The 12459-nt window shown below is 37.5% G+C and overlaps 1 protein-coding gene across 1 annotated transcript; it reads right to left on the bottom strand.

Annotated features, from left to right (window-relative positions):
• Positions 1-24: 24 nt before the first annotated feature.
• LOC113347300 (probable arabinosyltransferase ARAD1) lies at positions 25-2324 on the bottom strand. The gene is made up of 3 exons (XM_026590924.1): positions 1676-2324; positions 931-1184; positions 25-712 (listed from the first exon to the last, which is right to left on the bottom strand). The coding sequence occupies exons 1-3, from the start codon at positions 2322-2324 to the stop codon at positions 161-163; spliced, it is 1455 nt and encodes a 484-aa protein (XP_026446709.1). The 3' UTR covers positions 25-160.
• Positions 2325-12459: the final 10135 nt, after the last annotated feature.

Below are 12459 nucleotides of genomic sequence, written 5' to 3' on the forward strand. Positions count from 1 at the left end.
AGTCTAATAACAACTAACAAGAAGTGATAGAAGAACGCCATACTAAAAGTGTATCAGAGATAACCCTAAACGGTGAACTTTATGACAACAAGCATGTGATTTTGTCTTTAACTTGTGGAATACAAAAATAAAATAGACTGTATAAACTTTCACAACAAAATCATGTACAGTGGCACCGACGAGGAACAAACACACCTTGGGGTTTTCTCTTTTCTCGGATGATTGCCTCTTTAATCATGGGAAGTTTCTGATGAACCTTTTTCCATATGTTATTTACTGCACCATCTGGAGGAATCGGCCCAATACCACCTAGTTGGCCACTATCATACTCAAAAATGTGTTGAATCTGAGCCATATTGTGTCGAAATGTGTCTCTTTGCCTTTTAGAGATGCTTCTCAGGTACTGCACCAACCAGTTGGGTTGCAAGGCATTGTTAACTGACACAAAAACAGAAAAATCTGAATAATCAACCATTCCTTCAAATGGGAGCTCGATATCGTCACTAACAATAACAGGTATGCAAAGACTGACGATAGCATCAAAAAGTCGACAAGAAGTGGGTGTATCCCCAGCTGGGTGCAAACAGAATTCAGAGCTCCGCATCCCATTTATTGACTGCTCCCGACCAGTTGCGTTTGGGAAACCTTCTTCCATTACCACGTCAGGCTCATTAACCATCAAATCCCACAATTTCTCACGCACTAAGCCACCCTGGAAGAGAAGAATAATTTAGGTAACAGCCTTATTTTTCAATTCTATATCTTGCCCATCGTTAAGATTAAAGAGACTTTCCTCTTAAACAAGTTCATATTTAATTACATCGCTGTTTTCTGAATAAGTGAAGGGAGGACTTCAGAATAAGACTACTGATCCGTGGACTTCAGATGACCAAACCAAAACATTTCACAGTAGAAGGTAGAGATACTAACCCTGTGCCTGTGCTTTGCTCCTTTAAAGTAAACAAGGGTCTTGCGATCCTGATTTTCTGATAGATGCAACCGGGGGAGTAAATGAGTGTAAGGTACAATCACATCTTTCAGTAGTGAAATTTGGGTATGCTGTATCATCTCTGAAGAACTATCATTCGAAGCTTTCGAGTCCACCTTATACCATCCACCAAAATCAACAACTAGAAGTATAGCAGGTGCTAGCTCAGCTTTAAAATGCCACACTGCTACTGGGTCTGTCAAAGAATGCTTCAAGTTTTAACATAACCTGACAATCCAAAGACTACATCATAAGCAGCTAAAATTACTTAGTCCTTTGTGTTTTTACAAATAATAACATCACCACAAACATTCATTCAACTTTTGCTATATTCACCACTAGATGGGCAAACCCCATTTGGCTGAATGCCTGACATTTACACCAAATAGAGCATCATGTGCGTGAGCATTCTAGCATTTCTGCATTGAGAGGGTAGTATACCAGTAAAGTTTTTCTCTAAGTAAGAGCTTCAATATAGTCCCAAAATAAATAAGTTTAGACTAAATGCCACATTGCTACTGGGTCTATGAGAGTAACCTGATAACCCAAAGACGATGTCATAAGCTGCTAAAATTTACTTTCAGTTTTCAATTAGTGAACATAAAACTTGGGATGGCTCGGTTGAGTCTCATACCTCAGAGGTTAAAAATCATTCCCATAAAAATAAAAAGAAGAAGTAGCACATACCAGTAATAACAAAAACATGATCACGACCACCAGAACGTTTCCAAGCATCAGAAGCTTTAATCAGGTCCAGCATCTCTTTCTGTCTCATATAATCACCATTGCCAACAACTTTCTTTCTGAACACTCCCTTTTCAACTATTAATTGAATCTCAGCACTAAGAGTAGCAAAGAAAGGAACAAAAACAACATCCGCTTCATCAGAATCAAAAACTCTTTCAGCAAACAAATTCACTCTTAAATCTGCAGGTGTCATTAAATCACCCAAAATCCAATACTCAGCACTATATTGTTTAATAATTGGGTTTTCTGGGTAAGGAAGGTATTTAGGATTTGTTGTTTTTGTAAAATCAGAGCGTAATTCATTGTCAATTTCACTACCGATTCTTGAATCGGATTTGATTGACCAGTATGTATCTAGTAGACCGTAATTTAGTGATCTGGGTAGATCTGCAATGTATACTTTGATGGAGGATTTGTTTTGATTTGGAGATAATTTGTGGGTAAGAGAAAGTGACGGTGATGGTAATGGTGAAGATCGTTGGTGGGATAAGTAGAAGAGGAAGAAGAGAGAAATTGGGAGAATACAGAAGATTGAAAATGAGAGGGATAGGGATTTGATTGGTAAACGACTGTTATTCCTTGGTGCCATTCTCGTCTCTCTCAAAGTCTCACTCTTCTTCACTCTCGCTCAGATTTTATTACTTGTGGCTTTCGTCTCTCGATTGCTATTCTGTTATTTATTGAAGTAATTTTTTTATTTATTAATCCTCGCGTTTTTAGGGGCCACTCAAAAGGATTTAGGGGCCAACAATAAAATAAAAAAGGTCATCCAAAGGGAAAATGTAGCCAGCCCTTATCTCGCGTAATTCGTAATGGCAAAATTATCCTTATATATTCGGAGGATATGATAACATTTTTATCCTCCGATTTCAATCGAAGGACAAAAATTTACCCAGACTTCCGATTGTAGTCGGTGCAGTATTAGAATGATTTCTGTTTCATTTTTTTCCATTTCTTTTTCATTTTTGAGTTGTTAGAGTTATAGAGAAGAAGGTGAAGGAAAAAAGGGAAAATCCATTTTATCACTACAAAATGGATGGATACGAAAAAGAAGGTGAGAATCATGGCGAAGACGATTTGGGGTATATGTTGAATGATCCAAATTTTTGTGGAGAGGAAAACCTAGACGACCCTTTCATGGAAGAAAATGGAGAATCGCCTGATATTGAAGCTAACGATGCATGTAAAACACAGGTATTGTGTTAAGAAACTCAAATACTCGATTTGCATGCGTTTGTGTGCTTTTGTAAACAAGAAAAACCGATTATTGCATGCATTGAATGCCATGAACTACCCAGATTCGGTAGATAATTTCTCGAATAAACTTACGAATATAACACACTGAATACCAAATATGTATATTCGGTAGTTCCAAGATAGTATTTTACTGTCGAATATGAGAAAAAACCCCAAACTGGTTTTCCAAAAAAATCTACATTCGGTAGTTATGTAGAGTTATTTACCTCCGAATGGCCCCAAAAACGAATTCCTCAAAAAATTTCAAAACTCAGTATTCTTATCCTTTACAATCGGTAATAGTTTAACATTATTTGACTGCCGAATATAACAGTGGCCTCAAAATAAAATTTCCGAAAACTTGAAAATCGGATGTTTATCGATTAAAGTTATTTCCCGGTTATTTATATTCGGTTGTTTTACTATATATTTTAGATTCCGATTATATCATTTTTTGCACTCAGTAAACTGTGTACATTCATTTGCATAAATCGGGTGTTTTGGGTAACCGATAGGATTCCGAATATAGTATATTCGGCAGCTTGACTTATTTAATAACCTCCGATTATTGTATAATAATTTGTTGCTTTCATATGCAGGCCGTTGAAGAGTTTGTTGATGATTTCTATTTGAGGCCCGACACTTCCCTATACTATGCAAACGATTTGGTATACTCATTACTACTTTTATTTTTTTTCAAAATTTATATGTTAAATGGTTATGCTTATTAGATTTGTTTTGTTTTATGCACGTTTAGACATTTTGAAGTAAGAAGGAGGAAAAGGAATGGCTTATGAACAAGGAAAAAGATAACATGTGCGTGGTAGTTCAAAATAATCATGTTAGTGACACTCGATTTGAAATGATTTGTGAGCGAGGTGGGACGCGAAAGAGTCACGAGGGAAAGAATAGTAAGTACGTACGGAAGACGAATAGGAAATACCGAAGCAATACCAAGAAGATAGGATGCCCATTTAAGATTGTCTTCTATAAGCCCGATGGTATTAAAGGTAAAGAGTATAAAATGTATAAAGTTGATAACGGTTATCACAACCATGATGATCCGTTGGATTTAATTGGACATGTAATGGTTGCCAAGTTAAAACCACATCAAATGCAGACGGTGAGGTCTATGCGGATCCAAAAAGCGAGTGCGATCTTAAGTAAAATAAAGGCGGACGACCCCGACAGCTTGTCTTCTTTGTCTACAATTAAGTCGGCCCTAGCTACGATCAAAAGGACTGAATGGGATGGTAGAAAGGTCATGCAACAATCGGAGTGGTTAGCGGAGTTACACGGCTACACTTTGAGAAGGGAAGAAAAGGATGGTATAGTGGTCGTATTTTCTTGGCACATCCTGAAATGATCCAATTGGCTCAATGCTTTCATCAATTTTTGTTGATAGATGCTACTTATAAGACAAAGAAGTATAACATGCCGTTGTTGAACATTGCTTGCCATACTTCGGACAAAAACACGTTTATGATTGCATGGGGTTTAATGGATCATGAGAACAATGTGAGTTTCATTTGGATGTTGGAGACGTTGAGGTCCATTTATAACGGTGATAATTTTCCAAGGGTTATTGTAACGGATAACGATCAAGCCTTAATGCATGCAATAGCGGTAGTGTTTCCGGAAGCCCAAAACTTGCAATGTACGTGGCACATTCAATGCAATCTCAAAACCAATTGCCATCATCATTTCCAAGCTAAAAGACCAAGGAAGGGTACCAAGAGGTCAAAGGAAGAGGATGAGCGCATTAGTAAATTAACCGTGGAAGAACGTAAGGAAGAGGATAGGTTATTTGAAGAAAAGTGGAAGGAGGATGGAATTATTTGGAAAATGTTCATGAAAGCATGGGACAAAATCGTTTGGTCGATGACCGAGGAAATTTACGAATGTAACTTGAAGAAATTTGAGGATGAATATGACACGGACTACCCAAAACCGGTTGAGTATTGTAAAAAATAATGGTTAACGATTAAGGAGAGGTTTGTGTTTGCATGGACATATGAATATCGTAACTTCAAGAACGAGGCGACAATGGTGGGTATTTCGAGGAACGAATATAATTTTTTTTGAAACTATTTAATCGGAACAACAGTATTATAACACTTCAATCCGATTAATCATATTCGGGAATTCCATATTTTATCAAACCGCCGATTAATATTAAAAATTTGAATTTACAGTACTCAAACATCACATGTTATTCTTTTTTCCCAGTCCGAGATGCAACAATCAACGCGGCTTCGAAATGTAGAAACGACTCTCCTCTCAACTTGGAATAAGCATCTTGTGCCGCAAACCTGTCGTCTCTGTGCCTAGCAAGAATACGGTTGTACTCGGTGCACAATTTTATAACATGGTGCACCCTTGAAGAAACATGGGATGGTTCATAATTGTGGCGTGGCTTCTTGTACTTACCAACAAAAGGACCCAATGAAACGTTAATCCAAAATATACGATCGTCCTGCTGTTTTTTGGGTAGATATTTCACAATGTAATAATTTTTTATCCATTCGGTCTCTTCCTCAACTTGTTTTAATCTTTCTCTATGATGGAATTGTTCTTGACCTCGCTTCTTAGCCTTGATTTCCTCTTCCTCCTCCTTCGTTGCCACTAATGATGGTTTAATTTTTTTGGGTTGTTTGTTCCTTTTGTGTATTTCTTCTTCCATTGCTGCAATTGATGTAGTTGTTCGCTTGCATCTTCGAAGTATGTTGTCGATTGATGATGGACTTGCCATTGAAAAGGTTTTTCATTCTGATTTTTACTCAATAATAACTGAGAGGGGTTCCCTCCTTATATAGATTAGAGTTCCAACGGCTCTAATTTTTGAAAATATGGTCGTTGAGGTTTCTGAAAATATGGCCGTTGAGGTTTCGTATCAATGATGCACTACAATCGGTTGCTAACGATACACGTATTCCCTCTGAATAGGACATTCGGTAGCGAACTTAAATTTTTATCTACCGATTAGGTTGGTATTTCTAAACACGAATATATTATTCGGAGGATAATTTTTTTTTGTAAAGTCCCGAATGTACGATGGCCCAAAAATCAGAATTTGGGAAAGACTGATACTTTTCAAATTTTGAACTTGCAATAATCGGAAGTAAACTTAGTTATCCAAACTTCCGAATATGGGTTGTCTAACCTTCTATATTGGCCCTTGGAACCACCTAGAGCCATGGGATGGTTTGTTTTGAACTTGTAATATTCGGAGGATAATTTTTTTTTGTAAAGTCCCGAATGTACGATGGCCCAAAAATCAGAATTTGGGAAAAACTGATACTTTTCAAATTTTGAACTTGCAATAATCGGAAGTAAACTTAGTTACCCAAACTTCCGAATATGGGTTGTCTAACCTTCTATATTGGACCTTGGAACCACCTAGAGCCATGACATGGTTTGTTTTGAACTTGTAATATTCGGAGGATAATTTTTTTTTGTAAAGTCCCGAATGTACGATGACCCAAAAATCAGAATTTGGGAAAAACTGATACTTTTCAAATTTTGAACTTGCAATAATCGGAAGTAAAATTAGTTACCCAAACTTCCGAATGTACAACACAAATCATTGTCATTCATCTGCTCTTCTTTACTTTACGACCGTGACTACCTCCCAGTCCTGCACGGCCACGGGTTTGAGCACCTTCAGTTGGAGCACCTTCAGCGCTCGATGAAGCTCGAGTTCTTTTACCCGTCTTTGATACTGCCACCTTGGGAGGATGCCTCTTCGTGAATTTCTCCCCAAACTGGGAAGCATAATCTTTGTTATCCATATTATCAACTAGGTCTCTAGCCTCTTTGATCTTCTCAGCTAGCATGGGATCTCCGCTCTTCAGGCATGCAGTTAACATTTTGGAAACACGCTTGAACCTATTCACCTGTTTTTATACGTAATGACATAACATCAAACGGTAATTACCTAAGATTTATAGGAATAATATAAAATGAACAAAAATATAAGAACACGCATCAGTCTATCATAACCAGCTGGTTTGTCTTTGATGATACAATTATAACTTGAACCCTCCGCAGTAGTGTTGGATTTGATTTCACGGATAACCAAAGGATGTGATACGTTGTTATACCAACTCATATAGTCTGGAGAATTTTCATCACCTCGGGTGGTTCGTCTACCAGTGTCGATAATGAAGTCATTCCCCTTATCCCAGTTATCAATAACATTAGGTGGGCCTGTGTGAACAATCGTGAGATTGTCACCACTAGAAGAGCACAACTCCAACTCCAATTTGTAGTAATCCCCCATTTTCTCCACAGGTTGATGTTGTATATACCCGTGTTGTCGCATCACCCTAGAGGGTTTATACATCACATATCCTGTGGGGTGCCAGACCGAACATTTATATGCCCACTGGCTCGATCTTCCTTGTATGGATCAAAGCATACGTCCGAGGCCTTCAATTGGTCCAAAATCTCCCTCATGCGAATCAACTGCTGATCTTTTGTCCTAGAACGGTTGTCTTCAAATATATACTTTGTTCCTCTAGGAGTACCTTTGCACCACCCCGGGTTCTCTCCGACCAACTTCAGGATAGGGAAGTGGTCATAGATCCATGCCTATATACATAAGAAACCAAGTTTTAGTAAATAGATTGTGTATATTCAGTAGTAATTTCCAAACATTATTTCCGATTATATTTAATCGGAAATAAAACTGAGTACCTATCCACCGAATACCCAACATTCGGAAATAGATATGGATCATTTCCTAACGAATATGCGTCATTTGGAGTTCAGTAACCTATAGTTTTTCTGGCCTGTATATTCGGTAGTAATATCAAAAGAATATTTCCGATTATATATAATCGGAAATAAAACTAAGTACCCAGCCACCGAATAACCAACATTCGGAAAAAGAGATGGATCATTTCCTACCGAATATGCGTCATTTGGAGTTCAGTAACCTATAGTTTTTCTGGCCTGTATATTCGGTTCTAATATCAAAAGAATATTTCCGATTATATATAATCGGAAAACAAAATAAGTACCTAGCCACCGAATAACCAACATTCAGAAAAAGAGATGGATCATTTCCTACCGAATATGCGTCATTTGGACTTCAGTAACCTATAGTTTTTCTGGCCTGTATATTCGGTTCTAATATCAAAAGAATATTTCCGATTATATATAATCGGAAAACAAAATAAGTACCTAGCCACCGAATAACCAACATTCGGAAAAAGAGATGGATCATTTCCTACCGAATATGCTTCAATTGGAGTTCACTAACCTATAGTTTTTCTGGACTGTATATTCGGTTCTAATATCAAAAGAATATTTCCGATTGTATATAATCGGAAAACAAAATAAGTACCTAGCCACCGAATAACCAACATTCGGAAAAAGAGATGGATCATTTCCTACCGAATATGCGTCATTTGGAGTTATGAATATGCATCATATGTATTGTCTACAGAATAACTATAGAGTGAGTTATAGAGTTAAAGAAAAAACCCGCAATAGAGCCACGTTCCCGGCAACTTGGCAGGTTCCTAGCCTCGAAGCCTTTCGCAACTCTTCCATCAAGAATGCTAGGCATGCCGTGCCCCAAGAATAGTCACCGACTTTATGGAGAGGATCCAAAAGTTGTATAAGGTTGGCGTCGATCCGGTTGCCAGAAGTATTGGGGAATATGACACATCCCAATACACAAAGGAGATATGCGGTGGCAGCGTGGTTCACTTGCTCATCAGTTAACGTTCCATTCTTTTCCTTCTCCAAGGTTCCTCGGAACATATTCATGAAAGCTGTACTGTTGATCTGTCTTGTTCTGTAACTTGCATGCCTCCTAAACTCTGATGTTGTTGTCTCTTCATCCCAACCTAAGCACTTTTTAGTTAGAGCATAAAGTTGTGCCCAACTTAACTGCTTTGTGTAGTTAAACTTCACAGCTGTGCCTTGGTCGGGAAGGTTAAGAATCTGCACAACATCATCCGGAGTAATCGTCATCTCCCCAAACGGCATATGGAAAATATCGGTCTCAGGATACATTCTCTCCACGAACGCCGATATGGCCACACGATCATGTTCCAACAATGAATTCTCGGCGGCATTATCTAACCCCGAGTTGGCAACAATTGACTTGAACCTTTCACATTCACCGGATAAAGGCCACGCAAGCATTTTTGTTGGTGCTGCGGTAGGTTTGAGTAGACGGACCGCATCTTGATGATCCTATTAAAGTACATAAAAAAATCCTTAATACAAATATTACGATATAACACATAGACAATACATTAATAAAAAATAGTAATTTTATTACCTCGGTTTCGTATATTTCTCTGGCCCATGAGTCTTTGTATCCAAATAGCAATTTTCCTCCATCCGCCGGTAGCCCAAGGATTGTGCCTGCTGGAATACCCTTCTTTTTCAAGTGCTGAGGGACAAGATGTGATGCTTTCTTAGCAATATCCTTCTTTACACCATCTTTTCCTTTTTTGGCTTTTTGGGTACCACTTGGTTGTCCTTCTTCTTCTACTCTTGGCACTGGATCAACTGGTTCAATTTCATGGTGGGGTGTAACTTGTGGAGCAGTTGGTTCTGCACTTTGTTGAGAGGATTGTTCAACACTTGGTTGCACCCCTTGTTCACTGCCTTGTTGTTCTACACTTTGTTCAGCACTTGGTTGCACTCCTTGTTGACTGCTTTGTTCTTGTAAGCTTTGTTGATCACTTGAATTATCTTTGGCACTCCTTTCCCTCCTAGCACTAGCTGTCACTTTCTTCCTCCTTTCTCGACTTTGTCTAAACAACAAAGAAAGGAACAATATTTACAAACTATACAATCGGAAGACAAAGTATGGAAATATAACCCGAATGTACACATTCGGACGTAAGAAGACACATACTGTTCCCGAATACAAAACAATCGAAAGCTAACTAAACATATTTACAAACGAATATGCATCAATTGGATTTCAGAAGCTCTAAATTTTTCATCCTACACAATCGGAAGAAAAAGTACAAAACTATAACCCGAATAAACAAATTCGGAAGTAAGAAGACACATATTTTTCCCGAATGAAAAACAATCGGAATATAACTAAACATGTTTACAACCGAATATTCATCAACTGGAGTTGAGAAACTCTAAAATTTTATCCTACACAATTGGAGGTATAAAACATTATATTGTCTTCCGAATAAATACTGGTCCCAAAATGGGATTTTTCCTATATCAGAAATTTTGAGATTTTTTCAATATATATATATATATTCGGTAGTGAGTGTACTTCCGAATACTGTGTGTCTACTTAAATATATTCGGGAGCCAACAAATTCATTAAACTACCGATTATTACCAGCTTGTATCCAAGAAGATATGGCCAACAATATTCGGCCGATAACGATCAAATATTTCTCCCGGATACTGTCGATGTTCTTGAGAAATGAAGAACACGACTACATTCGGAAGTAAATAAGCATGAATATCGCCCGAATATGGATAAATAACTGAAAACCCTAGAAATATTTTTTCTCGATTCGTCGAATTAAAGCGAAATAAACCCCAAAAATGATAGATTCTTACCTGATTGGGGCCATTTGAAGTTGACGAAGTGTTTGACTATCGGAATCGCAACCACCGACTACATCTACGGGTACTTCTTCTTCGCGTTCTTCTTCATTTGCAACAACAATTTCTTTATTTCTTGCTAAAATCCCAATCTTTGGATCGATACCCCGAGCAACGTTTTTGGTTCTAGGTATGTGGGTTTCATTTCCCTTATCCATTGTTTTATAAACGAATCGACGATGTTTTGATTTTACGATTCGCGGCGATGTTTCGGTTGAACACAAGAACGAGGGAGAGTTTTTTTTTTCTTCCACAATCGGAAGATAATACGAAACTGGAAGAAGAAGAGTTGAAATGAGTAGAATTTTTTTTGATTTGGTTTTTATACAGTTTTACCAGAAGGGTATTTATGTGACTTCATTATCATATAGGGTACCCCTTAACTAGAGTCTTTGGATGGGTATAAATTGATGGCCCCTAAATCCTTTTGGGTGGCCCCTAAAAACGCGAGGTTATTAATTAGTGTTTTTATTTATTTATTTTGATGATTGCTATTCATTGGGTATTACTTAGAGCAAATTCTATGGGTAGTGTCACTCTTTCAAATGAAGGAGAGCACTACCAATTAGACCAAATTAGAGTTATGGGTAATGTTTAGCCTCCTTTTCACCCAAACACGTTCATACACTCGTTCAAATTAGAGTTATGGGTAGTGTTTCACTACCGAGTGGTTGGTAGTGAAACACTAGACGGGGGACAGTCCCCTGTCAAAAAGATTTGCTCTTTCTAGTAGTAAACGGGAGACAGTCCCACGTTTAAATTTTTTATTTTTTGGACGGGGGAGTATCCCTGTCTATTTAGTTTTTTTGTTGGACGGGGGACTTTCCCCGTCTATGTAGTTTTTTTTTTGGTTATTTTGTTGGACGGGGGACTGTCCCCTGTCTAAAAGTTTTTTTTTTTGCTTTTTTTTTTTGGACAGGAGACTTTTCCCCGTCTACTTCAAAATGTTTTTACTTTATCCGAGATTGTCTTCATGTAATCTCATTTTCTTATTTGCCCATAGTGGGTTGACTCGTTCATATGAGCGAGGGATCCTTTATATGGGCGAGTTAGTCTCCATTTGGAGACTATCCATAGGATATGCGCTTACCCTCGTGTAATTGCCGCTTAATTTAATTATAACTTCATGCTTCAAAAAAAAAGAAAAGCAAATTTGGTCAAGATTTATTACCTCGACATCAAGATTTGATGGGTAACTTTGTTGGCTGTTGATAAGCTAACAAGGACATCAAGGCTCAAGCTAGTGCATTTGTCTCTTATAGTTTCTCTTTTTTTTGTTTTTTTTTTTGATAATAAAACCACAAGAATTTCATTCCATAAAAGAAACGTTTACATGATGATTTTCAAAACAGATAAGTACATCAAAAACAATAAAACAATTACAAGTAAGATGCAACGCGCAAATAAATCGCGAAGAGAAAGAGCGATCTACAACAACGACAACACCCAACTCTTGTACATAGAGACTGGAGAAGGAATGATATTCGAAATTATAATTCGACCATTTTGATTTGTTTTCTTCTTTGAAAAGAGGTGCTCCTATGAGAAAGGAGTAATTTTCCCAAAAAATCTTCATTTGTAGCGAATAACTCGGAAAATCTAGATTTATTTTTTTGATGAAAACTTAATCTTGGCCGCGTTAAATCACCGACGTACTAGTATCTCGATCACGAATCACGAACAAATCTAAGGAAAGAAACATTATGAAAGTGTAAATAGAATCGCCCTAATAGCGAAGAGAAAATCTCTCTAATAGCGAAGAAATTTATTATAATCGATTTCTAATCACGATTACCTATAAAAGCAAGAAATTTTTGCTCAGATCCGGTCCCTAAGAGCGACTGCAATGGTACGACTAAACTCAAAGATCAAAGACCAAA

The sequence above is a fragment of the Papaver somniferum genome, chromosome 2 (genome assembly GCF_003573695.1).
Source record: "Papaver somniferum cultivar HN1 chromosome 2, ASM357369v1, whole genome shotgun sequence".
NCBI lineage: Eukaryota > Viridiplantae > Streptophyta > Magnoliopsida > Ranunculales > Papaveraceae > Papaver > Papaver somniferum.

Bases quoted from the DNA above. Each gene is read 5' to 3' on its own strand.
- LOC113347300 (XM_026590924.1), bottom strand. From the start codon at position 2,324: ATGGCACCAAGGAATAACAGTCGTTTACCAATCAAATCCCTATCCCTC. The intron at 1,185-1,675 runs GTATGTGCTACT...ATTCTTTGACAG, and splicing joins TCATGTTTTTGTTATTACTG to ACCCAGTAGCAGTGTGGCAT. The intron at 713-930 runs GTTAGTATCTCT...CTTCTCTTCCAG, and splicing joins GAGCAAAGCACAGGCACAGG to GGTGGCTTAGTGCGTGAGAA.